Source organism: Lutra lutra, chromosome 4 (assembly GCF_902655055.1).
Source record: "Lutra lutra chromosome 4, mLutLut1.2, whole genome shotgun sequence".
NCBI lineage: Eukaryota > Metazoa > Chordata > Mammalia > Carnivora > Mustelidae > Lutra > Lutra lutra.
In genome coordinates, this window is record NC_062281.1 from 188,488,649 (window position 1) to 188,509,906 (window position 21,258).

Below are 21,258 nucleotides of genomic sequence, written 5' to 3' on the forward strand. Positions count from 1 at the left end.
TCAGCGTGCCCCTGGGGAGGCAATGATGTGTCAGACTCCTCCCCGAAGGCCAGCTCCTGCGGGGTGCCCTCCCATAACCACATTACACTATTCCATGGGGTTCTGCAGTGGTCTCATGTTCAGATCCCCTTCTGTATGGACCAGACCCTCCTTCTTGGAACATGTTACCTCTCTGGGCCTCAGTTTACCCTCATGGGAAATGAGGGAGAGGGTCTTCTGCTACTCTGAGGAATTAAGCATATACATGGCACTCCATTGTGTCAAAGAGCTTTAATTGTGAGATGGAAAAGAAAGGAACCTGAGGGTTTGGAGGAGGGGTGGGATCCATGCAACACAGACCATGATTCTAGGGGACCCTTGGCGGGGCCAGATCGAAAACTCTGAGTGTGTCTGCCGCCGCCTGCTGCCTGACAGGTCCAACTGCACAGCGGGTCTCTGGTGGGCTCTGCCCACGTTGCCCGTGGAGTGGCCGCTCTCAGAAGCGCGGGACAGGGTACAGACGAGGGGGAGGGACAGGGATGGCATGCTCGCGCCGGGACAAAGCATGTAGTGGTGGTCTGGGGTAGGACGAGGTGTAAATGCTCTCCCTCGGGGCAGCCTTGGGTGCCAGCCATCTCCACCGCAGCTGCTCATAGAGTCCGTAGTTTGTGGGGGGAGCTGCAAGAGAAAGCTGGGTCTGGGTGAATGGGGCACGGACCGGCCAGGGGGATGTGTGGCATGAGGCCCTGGAGGCTTTTCGGGGCTGCAGAGCTCTGGAGGGAAGAAGGGCTTGCAGGAGCGTTGGCTCAGGGTGGGGCCTGCTCCCAGCATACTCAGGAGGAACCAGGAGCTGGTACATAGGCCTTGGAAAACGCAGCCCCACGACTGGTGGACGGTGAACCTGCCGGCTCCTGGGGGACTGTCCTACCTTAGCAGGGAAGGGAGCAGTGCAGTCTTGTGAGACTGATCCCAGGGAGAAACCCTTGCAGAAGTAGTGCGGAGTGACAGGCAGTTCACCATTGGACCCAGGTCCCTTTGCATAGAAGTGTAGGGAGTACAAAAAGTTGCGTGCAAAGAATGAGGGTAGCTTGAAATGTCAATCAGGTCAAGGCACTCTCTTACAAAAATGCCTTCAAAGTCCTCTTGCTGTTGGAAGGACAAAACCCACACTCCTTGTGGTGCCCTTGGAGCCCCGAAGTGGTCTTCCTGCTGTGGAGTGTCTCCACTCACTATTTCCTCTTCTGGAATTCTCTCCTCCCGAATTCCTATCAACTCAACTCTCTCTTCCAGAAAGACCATCCCTCATCATTCCACCCAAAGGAGAGTCACAGATAACTGCCTCACTTTGTGTCCCTTACTGGGTATCTTCACCTTGTGGCACATACCCCGGTCCAGAATGATCTTTTTTGCCAGACTTTAAGTCATCCATGAACAGTGTCCGATCCCGGACCCACTGGGATGACATTCCCCAGGGGCAGGGATTCCTCCCCATTTGTCACTCCTGTGTCCCCCAGGTGTTAAGTCAGGGCAGGGCACCGGGGACCTGGTCGTCACTGTTTATGCAAAGGTGATGGATCTGAGTTCAGTGCTCCTACTCCTGCCACCTGTGCTCCCAGTAAACCCAGGCCACCGCGGTGCGCAGGGGAGGGCCCCACCCCACAGCCAGCATCACCTCCGTGGCAAGAAGCAGCCTCGCAGGTCAATAGGGTTCGCCCCCACTCGTGTCATTCTAACACTCTCTGGGTGAGTCTTTCAGCATGGGGCGGAATCCCGAATTATACGAATACCAAGAAGAGGGAAGTCCGATTTCTCTGGGAGCCACAGCAGCTTGTGTCCATTCCAGGAGCGACGTGGGGGCAGGCCCGGGTTGTAGTTGTGCCGGTTGTAGTGGTCATCATAGGTGCTGATCAGATGGCGGTGGGAGGGCTCCTGGCGGTGCGTGATCAGGTGTTTGTACGGGAGGCCCTGGAGGGACAGACACGGGGGCGGGGGGCATGTTAACCGATCGGAGCAAGGCAGACGCTGCTGCAAGGGAGGTGTGCGGCGCTGGTGGTGAGTGTTGCTGCCTGAGCCTTGGTGGCCGCCACCTGGGAGACGCAGCTGTCTGGCCCCCCCGTGGCTCAGCTCACCTTCACACACACATCCCAGCCTTGCGGCTGTCAGTTCTCTGAGGGACCCTGTGTATGCCAAGTCAATTCATCCCGAGAATGGGCTATGGGGACACATTAAAATGGAAGGCAGGACACCGAGCCAAATAGGAAGCTGCAGAGCCCTCTCACAGCTGCCCTTGTGATCTGAAATTACATCCTCTGATGTGTCTCTAGGCTCCCCTATCCAAGTGCCTATTTCCATGACCAGTGAAAGACGTTGAATGGGCCTGACATACGCACCTTCTATTTTAATCAGTTACTATGGGAAGAGTCAGAGAATGCCCCATAAATTGCCTTCTCCCGCAGAGGATTTACGGCTCCCTCAGCTGGAAACTCGGGGAGGGATTTCTTTGGTGGGAGTTATTTACAAGGAGAAGAAAGCCATGTCCTCCTGACTCTGGGACCTTTGCCTCCATCAGTGCCTTTCCGCAGAAAATCCTCTTGGCCCTGGAAGGGGATCTTGGGGGACTGGACTGATTTACAGGGGAGGATAATGTGGCTTTCCATGCCTGTCCTCTTGTCTGGAGCAGGCAGGGAGATCTGTGTCTGCTCTGGTCTGGAAATGCCGGCTGCTTGTAATAAATAAGTCAGATCACAATGCTGTAGGGAGACGGGGGACGGGCACAGACACAGGGGATCCCAAGGTCTGCTTCACCAGGTGCCCGGAGTACATTTCCAATGCCAGGGAAAGCAAGTTGGAGGGGTTCCCAGGAAAGTGCTGAGGACGTATCACAGTAGGGAAAGGAGAAAGGGATTTTCTTGCTGTTCTTCTTGGTTTGGGGCATGGCCCAACTGTCTTGATGATGCACCGGTCCTCCCTGGTGGAGGCTAACCCCATCGATCCATATATAGTTGATTGAAAGAGCAGATGCGCCTTTGCCTGAGGAGGAGGCAGAGTGATGTGGGGATGGGAGCTGGCTGTCCTCGGAGCAAGAGCAGGATGAAGCCCCCGGAGGAGCCGGCGGGCTGAAACAGCTGTGCAGGGGCCGAGCTCTGTCCCGGGTCCACACCCACAAGCAGGAGATCTGAACAGTCCTTGGAGATGCGTTACCTGATTGCTTGGGTCTATTCTGTGTGTATGTTGGCAGCGGGCTTCTTAATTTTAATCAGATTATATAAAGACTTATTTATTTATTATTTTTGAGAGTGAGAGAGCAGGGGGAGGGGCAGAGGAAGAGAGAGAATTCCCAAGCAGACGCCCCGCCAACCACGGAAAGCCCAGCTCAGGGCTCGCTCCCATGACCTCGAGATCATGATCTGAGCCAAAAATCAAGAGTCCGATGCTTAAGCCACTGAGCCACCCAGGTGCCCCTTAACCTGATTCCAAAGAAGTGCGTGTGTGTGGTTATCTCCTCATCAGGGTTTGTCATGAGCCCAAAAGTCTTTAAGAGAGGGCATGGATGTGTATCAAGAACTAGGCTAAGTACCTCTTATATATGGACGATTGGGGAAAAGGAGCCCCAGATCGTGGGTTCTTACTTCCACTTCCTTCTATGAGCGTGCACTTGGGTCTTCAGTGCACACTAATCGTAAAGATTAGCAGCCCCAGAGCCCCCGCACGGTCTGTGGATGCCAGCGTGCTCCGGGGATACCAGCGCAACCCGGGCACACCAGGACAGAGCTGAGAACGTGGTGCTGTTTTATATGGAGGTGACCCCAAATGCAGGCAACAGAGAGTCCACTCCAGCAGACAGTGAAGAGGGATTCGAGGATACTTCTTACTTGATTTGCAGATCAGCCACCTGCTTAGTCCCTTACCAACCAGCTACGCCATTTCGGACAAGACCTTCAGTACACCCCGGGCACCTTTTATCTGAAAATGAAGGTGCTGAGCTGAACGATCTCTTGGGTCCCTTCCAGCTCCAAAATGCTTCCGTGCTGGCCATGCCCACCCCTCACTCCATGCCCCCGCCCTGAGTTTAGGCAGGTATGGGGTTGGGAGGTGGGGTCAGAGTAGGGGACATGCCCTGAGGTCGTAGTGCCCTGGTTCCTTCTCCAGGGAACTGCAGCACAAGGGCACGCACTGGCACTCAATGAGCGAGAGAGGGCAGAACGGCCCCTGACTTTTTATACAAAAGAAAAGAAAGCTGGGGGATAGATGACTAAAAATACTGTCATCTAAGCATCCCCGCTACTCGCTTTTGGAGGACCCTATGTGATTTCTCACAACGTGCCCCTAAACTCAGTATTTACCTTGTTCGTTGGTTTGTTTGTTTCCCACACCCTTTACTGACACAGCCTGTTAGGCAAGTGTGGAGGAACTGGGAAATGATCCAGAAGAGTGCTGGGATACAGGGCAGGGAGAATGCTACCAGCTGGAGACTTGGCAGGTTGTAAATAAAGGTGGATGCCATCTGCAGGCCCCGGGGTTGGGGAAGGAGCTCATGAGATCACTCCTGTGTCCCCCCGAGGGGGAATTGAGCTTAGAAAAATCTGGCAGGTGGTGACTCCTGAGCACTGGTGGGGGAGCCCAGCCTGAGTGTGGGGCCCCCACTCCCTCTTACCTCAATTCTCCTCTTGCCGTACCACCTGGAGATCTGGTCTGGTCTGTGGTCCGGGAAGGGGACATACTCTTTTCTGTAAATGCACTGAGGTGTTTTCTCAGTGGCTTTGGTGAACTGGAAAAAGAAGAAATAGTCAAGATAACATCTCTGATGTACCTTCTCACATTCCCGCAGCATCCCCTTCCTTCCCGGGCTGGGGAAAGCCGGGCAGAGAAAGGCTAACCTTGGAGCCCAGGGCGTCCTGCATGATGCGGGCTTAACCTGGCCCCTTCCCTTCCAGAGCTTCGAAAGGACCGTGCTCAGGCACTTGGCACCCTATGCCTCAGGAAAGCTCTTACTTGTGTCCCAGGACCACTTCTCATGGTCTGCACCTGCTCCCTTCGTCTTCTCTCTCCCTGTTCTCCCCTCCTGCTTGCCTCCTTCCTCTCTTTTTCTTCTTTGTTTTCACCTCTTCCCAGTTCCACTCTTCCCCCGTCCCATTATATTGTGTTTCCTGGTTCATTTTCTAAAATATTTATTGTGGAAAAATATACCTAACAAAATTTACCATTTTGACCATTTTTGCTTAGACAGTCCGGGAGCATTAAGTACACTCTTATGGTTGTGCAACCATCAGTCATCACCTGTCCCCAGAACTTCTTCCTCTTCCCAAACTAAAACTCTGAACCGATTAAACAGCTCCCTCCCTCCCTCCGCCCCCAGCACCCACCATTCTGTTTTCTGTCTCCATGAACTGGACTCTTCTAGGTACTTCATACAAGTGGAATCATACAGTGTTTGTCTTTCCACGCCTGGCTTCTTTCACTTAGCGTAGTGTCTTCGAGGTTCATCTACACTGTAGCGTGTGTAAGGATTTTCTTCCGTTTGAAGGCTGAGTAGAATTTCATTGCATACATACCCTACATTTGGTTTATCCATTCTACCTTTTGGCTACTGTGAATAACGCTGCTATGAATATGAATGTATGAATATCTCTTTTCAAAATCCTGCTTTCGGTTCTTTTGGGTATAAACCCAGAAATGGAATTGCTGGGTCATATGGCCATTCTACGTTTAATGTTTTTAGCATTAGCATTTAGTAGTAGTCATACTGTCTACAAGCAGCTGCACTATTATGCATTCCCACTAAGCATTCCAATTTCTCCATATTCTCACCAACACCTACTACTTTCTTTTTCTTTCTTTCTTTTTTTTTTTATCATAGCCATCCTAATGGGTGTGAAGTGGTATCTTATGATTTTGATTTGCTTTTCCCTAATGAATAGTGATGTTAGGCATCTTTTCATGTGCTTATTAGCCATCTGCATAACTTGGAGGAATACCTATTCATTTTTTCCCTATTTTTAATTGTTTTTTGTTGTTGAGTTGTAGGTGTTCTTTATATATTTGGATATTAAGCCTTTATCATAGATAAGATTTGCAAACATTTTCTCCCATTCCAGGAGTTATCCTTTCACTCTGTTGATAGTGTTCTTCGATGCATAAAAAGTCTTCAATTTTGATGAAAGTCCAATTTATCTATTTTTTCTTTTGTCATCTATGACTTCGGTGTCCTACAAACAAAAATCATTGCAAACTCAATGTCATGAAGCTTTTCTCCTATGTTTTCTTCTAAGAGTTTTATGTCTTACATCTAGGTTTTTGACCCATTTTGAATTAATTTTTGTATGTAGTGTAAGGTAAGGGTCCACATTCATTCTTTCACATTTAGTTTTTGTTGAAAAGATTCTCCTTTCACCATTGAATGATCTTGCCAGTCCTTTTGAAGTCATTTGACCAGATATGTGAGTACTTACTTCCGAGCTCTTTTTCTTTAATCCCATCTGTTCATATGTCTACCTTTTTGCCAGTATCCCAGTATTTGGTTACTGTAGTTTTGTAGTAATTTTTGAAATCAGAGAATGTGAGTCTTCCAACGTTGTACTTCTTTTCTTTTCAAGATTATTTTGGCTATTCAGTTTCTTGAGATTTCAAATGAATTTTAGGGTGGATTTCTTAATTTCTGCAAAAAAAAAATCATAAGGATTGCACTGATGCTGTAGCCAGTTTTAGGTAGTGTTGACATCTTAATGAGATTGTGTCTTCCAGTCCATAAACACAGGCTTTCTTTCCATCTATTGACATTGTGTCTTATTTCTTTTGACAATATTTTATAGTTTTCATTGTGTAAATCTTTTGCCTCTGTGGTTAAGTTTGTTCCTAAGTATTTTGTGTGTGTGTGTATGTGTGTTCTTGTAAATAGAATTTTCTTTAGTCCCACTTTTTTTTTTTTAAGATTTTATTTATTTATTTGACAGACAGAGATCACAAGCAGGCAGAGAGGCAGGCAGAGAGAGAGGCAGAAGCAGGTCCCCTGCCAAACAGAGAGCCCGACACGGGGCTCTATCCCAGGTCCCAGGGATCATGACCTGAGCCGAAGGCAGAGGCTTTAACCCACTGAGCCACCCAGGTGCCCCTAGTCCCCCTTTTAGATCATTCATTGTTAGTGTATAGAAATGCAACTGATTTTTGTATGTTGATTTTTGTATTTTGCTACTTTGCTGAATTCATTTATCAGTTTTGACAGGATTTTTTCTGGGTTTTTTGTTTTGTTTGTTATGTGGTCTCTAAGCTTTGGTACATAGAAGATCCTGTCACCTGCAAACAGAGATAATTTTACTTCTTCCTTTCCAATTTCTATGCATTTTACTTCTTTTTCTTGCCTAATTGCTCTGGCTTAAACTTTTAATACTATATTGAATAGAACTGGCAAAACAGACATCCTTGTCTTATTCCTGATCTTAGAGGAGAAGTTTTTTTGGTCTTTTACCATTGAGTATAATGTTAGCTGTGGCATTTCATATATGGCCTTTGTTATGCCATGGTAATCAAATGCTGAGTAGAATTCACCAGTAACACCATCTAGTCATGGACTTGTATTTTGGAGATGTGTTTGTTTCTTTCTCATTATAGATCTATTCAGATTTTCTATTTCTTCATGATCCTTTCTTCGATATACATTGTCCTTCTTTGGCTCTTATACTGATTTTTGACTTAGAGTCTATTTTTTTTAATGATATCGGTAACCCACTCTCTTTTGATTGCTATTTGGATGGGTAACTACTTCTGTCCTTTCCTTTTCAACCTATGCATGCCCTTAGATCTAAAGACAGTCTCAGAGGTGGCACATAGTTGCATCCTAGGTTTTGAGTACCCTCCCCATTTTACCAATCTATGTCTTTTGATTGAAAGGTTAATCGATTTACATTTAAAATAATTACTGTCATGGGAGGGCTTACTTTTGCCATTTTGTTATTTGTTTTCTTCGAGGATTTTTTTGGTCCTTCATTTCCTCCATTACTACCTTTGTATGTGTTTAGTTGATCATTTTCAGTGACATGTTTTTATTTCCTACTCATTTCCTTTTGCATATATCCTAGAGATATTTTCTTTGTAGTTATCATGGGGATTGCGTATAACATCCTAAAGTTATAATGATCTTTTTAACAACCTATTTTAAATGGACACCAACTTGACTGAGCTCATACATAAAAACTCTGCTTCATTACAGCCCTGCCACCTCCCATTTTGTGTTACTGATGTCATAAACTTCATCTTGATACATTTTGTACCCATTAACATAGATTTATAATTATTTTTATGTGTTTATTTTCTAAATCCTATAAATATAGGGGAGTTACAAACTAAAATTACAATAACCGTGGTTTTTATATGTTTCCATGTGCTTCCCTTTACCAGAGGTCTTCATTTCATATGGCTTTGAGTTACTGTCTAATATTGCTCCTTTTCTTGTAGGGTAGGCCTAGTGGTCATGAACTGCTTCAGCTTTCATTTACCTGGTGATACTTTAATTTCTCCTTCATTTTTGAAGGATGGTTTTGCTAGCTATAGTATTCTCAGTGGATAAATGTTATGAATTTTTTTGTTTGTTTTGCTTTTTTTTTTTTTTAGCACTTTAAATACATCACCCCATCTCTTTTTGGCCTGCAGGTTTCTGCTGAGAAGTCTACTGATAATCTTATAAATGTTACTTTGTACGTGATGTATCATTTTGATTTTGTTGCTTTTAAATTCTTTTGTCTTTGACTTTCAACAGGTTGAGTATACTATGTCTTTGTGTGGGTCTTTTTGGATGTTTCCTTTTGGAGTTCACTGAGATTCATGGATTTGTAGACACACGTCTTGTCTTCAAATTTAGGACGTTTTCAGCCATTATTTCTTAAAATATTCTTTCTGCCCCTTTCCCTTCTTTCTCCCATAATGTGTATACTGGTCTGCATGATGGTGACCCATAAGTCCCTAGACTCTGATCTCATTTCTTTATTCTTTATTTTGTCTCCTAAGACTCAAGAATTTTGAATGATTTCTCCTTAAGTTCTCTGACTCCTTCCTCTGCTTTTTCAAGTCCGCTTTTAGATACCTCTAATGAATTTTTTTCAATAGTTATTATATTTTTCTGCTTCATAATTTCTGTTTGATTTCTTTTTGTAATTTCTATTTTTATTGATATTTATTTTGTTCAAATATTATTTTCATGATTTCCTTTAGTTCTTTGTTCATGTTTTCTTTTAGCTCTTTATGCATATTTAAGGTAGTTGTTCTAAGGTTTTTGTCCAGTCCATTTAAGGGAAGATTGCCACTAACTAACAGGGTGTGTTCCAGGATGAATGAAGTCTTGAGTTCTTAGGAGCTTTCTGAGCATTCATCTTGCCTGAACCTGTGTATGTGTGTATGTGTGTATGTGTGTGTGTGTGTGTGTGTGAGTGTGTGTTGATTTTTTTATTTAGTTTATATACACAGCTACTTTAAAATCCACACACTGGGTATGGTGCATAAACAATGAATCTTGGAACACCGAAAAAATAAAACTAAAAATAAAATCCTGAATTTTCCAAAGAGTGTCTCCCCTGGTTCTTCTCAAGGCCTTTTATATTCTGTTGCATTCCTCCACCTGTAATCCACGGCCTCAGACTTTCACAGGTTTGTAGTCCCCTAGCAGCTTTCACCTGCTGTTAACTACCCTTGCTTTCAACAGCTTTTCTTAGCCTGAAAGATGAACTATGACATGTTTTCCCTATCTGAGCTCTGAGTTAAGCAAAGCAGGGGTACCAATCCCTCAAGCAGCCTCCAGACAGATTAAAATGTTGCTCCAGGGACGCCTGGGTGGCTCAGTTGGTTAAGCAGCTGCCTTTGGCTCAGGTCATGATCCCAGCGTCCTGGGATCGAGTCCCACATCGGGCTCCTTGCTTGGCGGGGAGCCTGCTTCTCCCTCTGCCTGCCATTCTGTCTGCCTGTGCTTGCTCTCTCTCCCTCTCTCTCTGACAAATAAATAAATTAAAAAAAAAATCTTTAAAAAATGTTGCTCTACTCTCTCTGGGTTCAAGGGAAGGAACTAGGAGCTGAGCCACTGCTTCTCTTACACTCTACCCTGCTGTTCCAAGGATAAAATGAGAAAAGAGCAAGGTAAAATATGATGACATTTCCTACCATCTTGAATGTGACTTTCTAAATTGGGCATTTGCTGTGGACCTTTGACTGCTTTTCAGAGCTCTTCTGTAATTATTCTGGATAGGTTAATAGTTGTTTCTTCAGTGTTTCTTTGGGAGAGTAAGGAGCTGGATCTTCTTAGTCTGCCATGTTTTTCATATCACTCCAACTCTGCTCTCTTTATGCAATCTCTTCCAGGTGTAGCACCAGCCCATAGTATCCTTGGGTACTCTCTCGCCCACAGGAGCCTAGACACATTGCTCAGCCAGTTCTCCTTGCCCTTGAACCTTCTTTTACACACATCTGTCCCCAAATAAGGCCAAGTGCAATGAGAACTAACAATGGCCACAGGCCACATCTAGCCGGAGGGGTGGTGAATGCAAATGTTCTCCCTGAAAACAGCCTTTTCCAGTTCTCGGACATCACCAACAACCTTCCCCACACTAACACCAAAGCTGCTAATTGTACCTGGTTCTCTTTTCCTTGTCCACTTCCCAAGAAGTCATAAGGATATCTCTTTGTCTCTGCAGAAATTTAAGTGGCTCAGTCTTGATTGCCACCACAAATACAGATACCCAATTTCAAGTAGGCCGATTGAGGCCAAGTATTTTTGTGTTGGCCTTTAAAGTACACTGGGAAAGTAAAAACTGAAATGCACAGGCAGGGCAAGATTGTGGAACAGGTGTCAGAGAGCAGCAGCTCATCCCCGGACATCAGTGCAAGCAGTGGCAAGCCTGCCTTGGCAAGTACCACACTCTGGGAAGGGCCAGATGAGGGAGAGCCGGTGTTCTTCAAATCAAGGTTCAGGGGAATTAGGGACAGGGAACACCAGATACCTCAAAACACTCCACTGTAAATAATGCTGGGAGGCTTAACTATACTGACACCTCTGTTATGGCATTTTCAAGATATAATGGGGATCTTGATGATGGCTTGAATGTAACTCCCCTATGAAGAGCACAGAGATCCTAATGTCACATTCTTAAGATGTAACCTCCTATGACTGTTAATTTGGAAATAATAATGACCTCATATCCTTCCTCTGCCTGCCAGGTCTTCCCCCGAGCCCTCGGTCCGGTTTCTCCCCTAGCTTACCTTCTCCCTCTCTTCCACCCAGTTTCCAGTGAGCACTCGGGTTGAGTACTTGGTCTCGACCTTCCAGCTCGGGGTAGAGAATGACTGTGGACTTACTGCAGTCAAAAACTGCATGGTAAGTGTTCACCCCGAGGCTTTGGACTTGACACAGTTCCAGGTCTCGGGAGTGGGGAGATGTTATGTAGTTGCTGAGTTTAGGGTATCTTTTTCATCTTCCCAGCTACCCTTCTGAGTGGGTACAGTTGATGACACCCTGACAATTTCACAAAATAAACGGGCTGGAGGGACTACTTTCAGCCTCCAGAGAGAGGTGCGGTGATCTTGGATTCCCTACTGTTGACTGTCTCCATGGTGATAGGCTCTGCAGATAAATACTCTCCTTAAGGGGGAAGCTGATTCTTCAGGAGCCAAACGGACCCCACAGAAGCAAATAGAACCAACAATAACCACCACAAATGCAGGGCCAGAAGGACCTTATTTTCGTGTTATCGCCCTGTGAGAGGCATCATTGTTAGGGTTATTTAACAAGGGTGAGTTGAGATGATCACATTCTATGACTAATTCTATTACTCTAGTGCTGATTGGCTAGGCCCATGCAGAGATATTTGCATGTAGTCACTCATTTAATTCTCACAGCAGCCCTTTGAAACAGAGACCACTGTTATACCCATTTTATAGATGAGAACAGTGAAGCAAGGAGAGATTAAGTAGCTGTTTAACATCACCCACGTGGGAGAGCTGGGATTTGAATCCACTCTGATTTTGGCCTAGACCCCTGGGCTCCAGTTAGTGCTTGTCTGCCCCTTTGCCCAAGGGGTTTCCACAAAAAATCCTATCTTTGTGCTCAAACTGATACCATGTGTTTTTTTTCAGTCGGTCTTCATTTGCCCCCCCCCAATCATTTTATTGAGCAAATGCTACATCCTGAGCACTGAGTTGTGGGTGTAATGCGCAGAATATAGCTAGACCAGGGTCCCATCCCCACAGAGGGACCCCACTGAGGTCCAATGGGAGAAAGGCCATTATTTTGTTTATTCACAAAACAAAACAAAACAAAATTAGGAACCACCTCTCTATCAAGGGAGGGCTGATTCAATAAATTATGGCACATCCATATAATGAAATACTCTGTAGCTGTTTAAAAAAATGCTAACAGAGAAAGGTGCCTCCACTACAGTTGACTTAAAGAAGCAGAACCCTGTAGTCTCACTTGCCACAACTGAAAACATCCAGTTTCAAGTAGGTAATTCAGAGAATGTATTTTCCAACAGCCTTTAAACAAAAGAAGAGGAACCCCAAGAAACTATTTGTTCCCTCTTGAAACTAACCATGTGGCGCAGAGAAGACCTGAAGACACACCACAGAGCATGGCAAACCTCTGTTTGGTAGGGACAACCGTCTGGACAGGCTAGACTGTGAAGAAGGGATGTCCTTCTAATCCAAGTACAGGGGAGTCATGCATTCTGTATAAAACTTTTAATTATAAAATAACACAATATGAACAAATACATTAAAAATAAATGTACAGGGGCACCTGGATGGCTCAGTGGGTTAAGCCTCTGCCTTTCAGCTCAGGTTATGATCCCAGGGTCCTGGGATGGAGCCCCGAATCTGGCTCTCTGCTCAGCAGGGATTCTGATTCCACCCACCACCGTTCCTGCCTCTCTGCCTACTTGTGACCTCTCTCTCTGTTAAATAAATAAATAAAATCTTTTAAGATAATAAATCTTTTAAGATAAATAAATAAATAAATAAACGTACAGATAAATGAATTACAGTAGAGCACACCCTCACAAAACAGCACAGAGGTCAAGAAACAGAACATATCCAGCAGCCCAGGGCCACACACGCATCTCCCTTTCCAACCTGACTTCTGTAGCTGTCACTTCCTTGCCTTTTTTTTTAAATATGCTGAGCGCCAAAGCATTCCTATAGCTAATGCTTAGCCTTGCCTGTTTGTGGAGTTGGTATAAATGGAACTGTATAGCATGTATTCATTTGAGTCTGGTTTCTTTTCCTAAATATAGTTAACATTTTTTAAAGATTTTATGTCTTTATTTGAGAGACAGAGAGAGAGAGACAGAGCACAAGCAGGGGGGAGGAGGCAGAGGGAGAGGGAGAAGCAGACTCTCCACTGAACAGGGAGCCCGACTCCGGGTTGGATCGCAGGACCCTGGGATCATGACCTGAGCTGATGCTTACTTGACTGAGCCACCCCAGTGCCCCTATAGTTAATATTTTTTAAGATTCACTCATGTTGCATGGAGCTGTGGTTGCTATGACTTTTTTGTACTTGTTCTCTGGGGCCAAGACACAGCCATTTATCTAAGGCAGTGGCTCTCAAATTTCTAGTTTCTTAAAAATTATTGAGGGGGCACCTGGGTGGCTCAGTTGGTTAAACATCTGCCTTCGGCTCAGGTCATGATCCCAGAGTCCTTGGATCGAGCCCCACGTCGGGCTCCCTGCTTGACGGAAAACCTACTTCTCCCTCTGCCCACTCTCCCTGCTTGTGCTCTCTCTCTTTCTCTGTCAAATAAATAAATAAAATCTTTAAAAAAATTTACGAGGACCCAGAGGGCTTTATAAAATTTGGGTTATATTAGTGGTCTGGAACCAAGTCATAGAGCTCATGAGAGCCCCCGAGCTCTTCCCAATTCCACCTTCTGTAAAATCACATTGGGAGCTCAAAATCCCTCATGGTGGGAATATTTATACCACAGGATGGAAAAACCCAAGAGATTAATGTAAATATGTTGATTTTTATGTATTGATTTCAAAAAATTCTATCTGTTGTGCTATATTGTTTGGTGTAAAGGAGGAAATCTAACCTCATATAGATATGTAGTTAGAAGGGAGAGAAACATTTTCATAGGCTTTGCAGCTAACTGTGGCTATTCTTTGATGCTGAAGGAAAACTCAGTGAGTGGTAGTTTCTCGCTGGTTAGTTACCATGTGGAATCTGAAACTGTGCCGACACCCCTTTGAGCTCTGTTCCATTAAAATCCACTGACTGAGCTTGTGCTGTGAGTAGATCTTACAGTTTTTTACGATTTGTAACATCATGGTGGTCATTTGGAATCCATGGGTATGCTGAGCCTTGCAGATCTTCCAAATGTTGGCAGAGTATATGATGTTGTAAGAATTACATCTGCTAATACCACCAGTGATCTCATCAGAAAAACATTTAAACATGAGGAAGTGGACCAGCTCACAGTGATGGATACAAGGTTTCCAAAATTCTAGTTTTAGTTTGAAAGCTCAAAACTCTGTCACAGACAATAACTAATATCCACTGTTTTCCCTGAAGGGTCAGATGTACTTCATTCATTTTTAAGAAAATATCAGCCAGATGTTCAGTTTGAATAATCACGGTTTGTCTAGCCATCATGTCTTCAAGTCAAAATGGTATTTGATTAAAAAAAAAAAACCCACCTAATTCTGCTTACAACTTCAATGTTCTCTTTCAGGAGAATATCATTCTTGGGTATGCAACAGCAGAGTTTTACACACACCTACCTTCTGTTTCATCACACAGCATTTGGAAAGGTATCTGCTCAAAGGTCAAAGATTTAATAGAATTAGTGATTTGGGGGCACCTGGGTGGCTCAGTCGTTAAGCGTCTGACTTTGGCTCAGGTCATGATCCCAGGGTCCTGGGATCGAGCCCCACATCAGCCTCCCTGCTCAGCGGGAAGCCTGCTTCTCCCTCTCCCACTCCCCCTGCTTGTGTTTCCTCTCACTGTTTCTCTCTCTTTCAAATAAATAAATAAAATCCTTTAAAAAATTAGGAACTTTTACTTCTTCATCAAGGACAACCTTAAGGGAAACTAACATCATCATCATCATCATTATTAATTATTTTATTGCAAGTGTGTAGTGGTGGAGAACATGACTGCCCGCACCGCTGGTCCCCTGCTTTGATTCCTGCATGGGCATTAGCTGGTTTACCCACGACTCCATCTGCACTGTCGGTATCAACGTTGACATGGTGAAAAGGGGCAAATGACTTCTCAGTATTACTAAGAAAATAGTTTAGCCCTTGTAGGTGCCCTGAAGGAAGCTTGAGGATCTCCAGGGATCTTGCTTGGAAACTTCTGCTCTAAGATATAGACCTATAGCAAGGGAATTGCTGGGTCATAGGATATGTGGTCTTCAACGTTGCTACATAGCGTCAAATATGTTGTGCAATATATCAGTTTATATTCCCCCCATCAGTATGTATGTTTGTTTCCATTGCTCCATACCTCTAGAGCTTTATCATCATTCTAAACAGAAACTCTGTACTCGTTAAGCAATAGCTCCCCATTTCTACTTCCCCCAGGCCCTGGTAATCTCTGTTCTACTTTTCATCTCTATGAATTTTCCTTTTCCACGTACCTCATATAAATGAGAGCATATGGGGAGTGGGTTGGTTGGGTTGGTTGGGTTGGGTGGGTTGGGTTGGATTGGGTTGGGTTGGGTTGGTTGGGTTGGGTTGGTTGGGTTGGGTTGGGTTGGTTGGGTTGGATTGGGTTGGGTTGGGTTGGTTGGGTTGGGTTGGGTTGGGTTGGTTGGGTTGGGTTGGGTTGGGTTGGGTCTTGCTTATTTCACTTAGCCTAATGCTTTCAAGGCTCATCCATGGCATAGTACATGTCAGAATTTCATTCTGAATTTCTTTTTTGGACAAATAATGGCTGAATAATATTCCATTACATATATATATAGACCACACTGTGTTTATCCAATCATCTGTTGGACATTTAGATCATTTCCACCTTTTGGCTTTTGCAAATAGTGCTACTATGACCATAGGTGTACAGATACCGGAGTTTTTCCCTTCCAATCTTTCAAAATATCTAGGGCGGGAACTGGCAACACAAAACTCTTTTTCCCAGGGTTCACACCGGTTCACGTTCCCACCAGCAATCAGCAGGGGGTCCCATTTCTCCACATCCTTGCCAACCCTGGTTACATTTCACTTCTGTTGAAATAATAATATTATTTATAGGTGTTTTTTTGTCGAGGCCATTTATTGGGTTAAAGAAATTTTCTTCTATTCTAAAGAACTGACCGTTTTTTCATAAATAAATGTTAAAGGTTTGCATCTCTTAAGATAATCACACAGTTTCCCTCACTTAATACATTAATGTGATAAATTACATTGAGTTTGTGATATTAACAAATTCTCCAATGTGAAATGGGTCTTACAGTCTAGTATAAACTCAACTTGGTCACGATATGCTATCCTCAATATACACTGATGCATTCAGTTTGCTAAATACTTTTTAGAAATATTTATATCCATGAGCAAAATTTCACAGCCTATAATGTTCACTTCCACTATCAGGATCCCAGGACCCTGGGATCATGACCTGAGCTGAAGGCAGAGGCTTTAATCCACTGAGCCACCCAGGCGCCCCATTTTTCTTAGTGTTTTCAAAGAGCCCCAACATGGCATTAACGATCATCTCTACTGTGTGATTATTTTATATTTTAGAAATTTTACCCTGAAGGTCTAAGAACGTATGTAAAGATAAGAAAATATATTGAAAACTAGAAATTACTTTTTAATGCTTAATCTTTCACTCACTTTAGGAAATTCTCAGCCACTCTGTTCAAATATTGTTTCTGCCTCATTTCTTTCCCCTTGCTTTCTAGGACACCAGTTACATACTGGTGACACCTTCTCACTGCATCCTCAATGCCTCTTGTCGGCTCCTCTGTGTTTTCTGTCCTTTTGTCTCTTTGCGCTTGATTCTGAGTCGTTTCTTCTGACCTGCTTTCCAGCTCACATATCTTCTCTCTTCAAGGGTGCAGTAACCCAGGGGATTTTAGGTCTGTTGCATTTTTCAGTTCTAAAATTTCTGTTCGAGGGGTGGCTGGGTGGTTCAGTAGATTAAGCTTCTGCCTTCAGCTCAGGTCATGATCCCAGGGTCCTAGGATCAAGCCCAATGGTGGGGTCCCTGCTCAGTGGGAAGCCTACTTCTCCCTCTGCCCTGCCCCCTAGGGGCTTGTGTTTGCTCTCTTTCTCTCTCCCATGCTCTCTTTCTAATAAATGGTAAAATCTTTTAAAAAATAAATAGAATACAATTCCTGTGTGATTCATAGATATGTCACATTTTATAGTTCCAAATTTTAAAATTTTCTACCTTTTGAATTTAAAAAAATTAGTTATTTCAAAGAGACAGAATGTAGGGGGCAGGGAGGGAGAGAGAGAATCTCAGGCAGAATCCCTGCTGAGCACAAAGCCCAACACAGGGTTTGATCTCATGACCCCGAGATCATGACCTGTGCCGAAACCAAGAGCTGGATGCCCAACCAACTGAGCCACCTAGACACCCTTCTACCTTTTGAATTTTTAAATTACCACTCTTTGCCTTCCAAATTTTTCAAATCTATAGATTTCTAGATTATACTTATATATTATATTTTAAATGAGTAGAGTATACTCATAGGCTATATACATATTTACCTTTTCTATTTATTCAGATTATATGCATAAATATATTAATACAGATTTTATCTCCTTGGACAGAATAAGCAGAACCATTCTACAGCATGTGACTCCTTTATTTTTTATGTTTTATTTAATCTCCACACCCAACGTGGGGTTCAAACTCACAACCCCAAGATCAAAATTTGTGTACTCCTCCAGCTGAGCCAGCCAGGCGCCCTCTTTCTTTTTCTTTTTTCTTTTTAGCTGTTGTTTCTGTGACTTCTTTTTGCTAGCTCTTCTTTTCTCATGTACCTGGTACCTGAAAAATTATTTGCAAAAGTAATGTAGGTCTAAGATGACATTATCCTTCTGTAGAGGTGACTGTCATTTGCTTCTCTAATCACCTGTTGACGTTAGAAATTAGGGATCACTTGCATACAGTTTAGGGGCAGGCTTCTTGGATCATTGTATGATCCCAATGCCGTGTGCTCAGCACTATGTTAGAGGAATGACAGCATGCTCTGCAAATTCACAGAAGGACCTAACCCTGCTTGGCTTTCCAGAGAAAGCAGAACATAAGAGGGGACCTGAGAGCTAGATCATGGATTCACTTCTGCCCTCCTCCTGGTCCAGCATGACCTAGAAACACTTCTTAGAGATGGCCAATCTGCCTCGGGGTATTTTGCATGGAACAAAATAGTAGGGGGTGGTAGACTTGGAACTCAGACTCACTTGGCTTGAGCTTCAAGGTTGCCCAAGTCAACCTTGGTTTCCTAATCTAAAAATTGGGAGTAAATACCATGAGGTGATAAGAATTCAATGAAATGTCACCGATAAAACACCTCATAAGATGTTGTCACATATAAGGGGTAGATAAATATTCAATCCCTTCTTCCCTTTAGGCCTAAACCAAGTTTATCTTAGTGACAAAATCCATTCCTTTCCCTACAGGAGAGAAGCATATTTGGGAAATTGGAAAATAGGAGGGCTTTTTCCTATGACTAGAAATGCTTTGAAACTGAACCCCAGGCACTGCCTTATCTGATTCAACTTTGTGCAGTAATTTGCAAGACAACCAGCTACAATATTGGGGCAGAGATATGCTAGCCAGGGAAAAGAGCAAGCCATGGCAACCATGGGAATGAGGATACAGTTTGCTGGCTCTGGCATCATTTGTTTTCTTCTGTAGGAAGCATCAAGGTTGGAGGCAACAAACCAATAATGTTACAGCTTGCCCCGATCCCTCAACTGATTCTTGGAGAGTTTCATTTAAGTGAAAGAACTTGCCTTTTAAAAATATGGCCATGCCATGCCAACTTGGTCCCACTCCACTAATTGTCAAGCCAATCCATTTTCTTTTTGCCTTTGGGATTGATGGTTATGATCCAATGATTTCCCTCCCAGTTGAGATCTGCTGGGAAACAGGACAGGCATCTTGGGACCATCTACCATTTAAAATATCGCCAGTTAACAGTTCTCCTTGACCCCATCACAGAATCATGCATGCAGAAGGGGACGTGTGCAGACACATTCACTATGGATTTGTTGGTCTGTGAAAAACTAGAAAGAGACCAAATGTGTCCACTGCTTGGGAATGGCTAAGAACTGTAATATAGCCACAATGGGGAATACTGTGCAGTAGCTAGAAAGAGTATGGTAAATCTATGTTGTTTACTAGGCTAGATTTCAAAGGTATAGCATTGATTGAAAACGCTCAAATGTTACAACATGTACAGAATAATACCTTTTATGTACTAATATATGGCAAACTCATCCCACAAAATATGGCTCCTATATTTTCCATGGATACACATCTGTGTATGTAAAAGCATAGAAATAGACTTTAAAGGATTGGAAGACCACCCCCTGCCAACAAGGCAACAGGGGATAGAGTGAAGGAAGGGTGGTCAAAAAGGATGTTAGCCTTATCTCCAGTATTTGAAGGTTTTACTTAAAAAGACAATATTGGGACCCCTGAGTGGGTCAGTTGGTTAAGCATCTGATTCTTCATTTCAGGTCAGGTCATGATCTCAGGGCTGTGAGATCAAGCCCCACGTCTGGCTCCTTGCTCAGCACAGACTCTGCTTGAGATTCTCTCTCTCTCTCTTCCCCTCCCCCATTCACATGCACTCTCTCTCTCTCTAAAATAAAAAAATAAATCTTTTAAAAAAATTAAAAATAAAAGGACAATATCTTTGTGTATCACTTTTATAATTTACAATTAATGTTTTGAAGGTAGAATGGAAATATTGTGATTGTTAGCATGGTAAGCTGTAATATTATCCCAAAAATATCTGCCACCTGGGGAGAATGATGCTTCTCTGTTGAGTCAATGTCAGGTGCGGCTGCATGACTTGCTCTGGTCAACAAAAGGTCAAAGGAAGTTTGGGGAGCCCATGTGTGATTTGCTGTGGTCTTTTCTCCTCTGCCATGAGGCTGGAGAACATCTCACAGAGAAGTTTCTCCATCAGCCTGGTTTGCTGGAGCAGACAGATGTGGAGCAGAGCTCCAGCCAAGCTGAGAAGACCACGTAGTGTATAATGTGAGCAAGAAATAGTCCCTTGCTGTCCTAAGCCATTAAGACTGTGGGGCCACTTGTCATTGCAGCAGAACCTAACCTAGACTGACTATAGTAGCCTAGGGATAACAGAGAGCAATAGGTCACTCTGGAGCAGAGGGTGCAGGCAGAGAGGAGACAAGGTTTGGGGTCAGAAAGGCAGGGAGGTCCTGGATGGGGGTGAGGAGTACCATGAGGAAGACAATGAAAGGGAAGTGGAGGGAAGAGCAGTAGAGACTGGTTTTGCCCATTTTTCCAACTTTGCCTTAGGACCTTGTCCTCAATTGCCATCTGACCAATGAGAATAATTTGGGATTCAACACGTTTTCCTTCATCAGCTGGCCCTGGCCTAACTGGCAGATCTTTTCAGGGGAGTCCTAGGAACTTACTGAGAAAACACTCGCACAATGTCAGGGCTTAATGGTATGCAGGTGTCCATCAACCCTGAGCTGGTATTAGATGGGCACCTTGGCTATAACAACCAATTCTAAAGTCACTCAGACTTTGAGAAAGCTGCAGTCAAAAAACAAAGGAAACCAGATGGGCAAAAACTTACTTGGCTCCATCAACCTGACTCAGATAAACAGCAGCTGACACCTAGGTGGATGGCAAATGACTCAAATAAGGTCATGTGGCTCAGTCGTGTCTTTTAATTCTAAATGACAGAAAAGGAAAGAGCTAATGGGTCATGGGACATGGCAGAAAGGGGGTGTTGTCAGATGGATCAGGGGTTCAATGCACAGCACCTGACCAACTATGTGGCCTTGAGCCTGACTGGAAAGCGACGGGAAATGAGCATTGTTATTAACAACTCTGGGCCTCCGTTTCCTCATCTGTAAAATGGGTTTAAGAATACCTACTTTGTAGAATTCATGTGAAGAACAAATGAGTGTGTTGTTGGGGGGGCAGTGCATAGCTGGTGGATTAAATTAAAATATGCAGATCATGACCTGCTGAATGAGGAGACATGAGGCACCCACATGGGATAGGCAGGCAGCTCCTTCAGCATCCCAGCTCCCACCCTGGGGAAGTGGAGACCCAGGGTCATTTCAATACGCTCACACAAAGATAAT

The 21,258-nt window shown here is 44.1% G+C and overlaps 1 protein-coding gene across 1 annotated transcript; it reads right to left on the reverse strand.

Moving 5' to 3' along the window:
• Positions 1–261: 261 nt before the first annotated feature.
• On the reverse strand, positions 262–11,539 carry CFAP107 (cilia and flagella associated protein 107). Its single transcript, XM_047727360.1, has 4 exons — positions 11,215–11,539; positions 4,634–4,747; positions 1,767–1,944; positions 262–657 (listed from the first exon to the last, which is right to left on the reverse strand). Exons 1-4 carry the CDS (start codon positions 11,326–11,328, stop codon positions 476–478), a joined length of 588 nt encoding a protein of 195 aa, XP_047583316.1. The 5' UTR covers positions 11,329–11,539; the 3' UTR covers positions 262–475.
• Between the last annotated feature and the right edge of the window lie 9,719 nt (positions 11,540–21,258).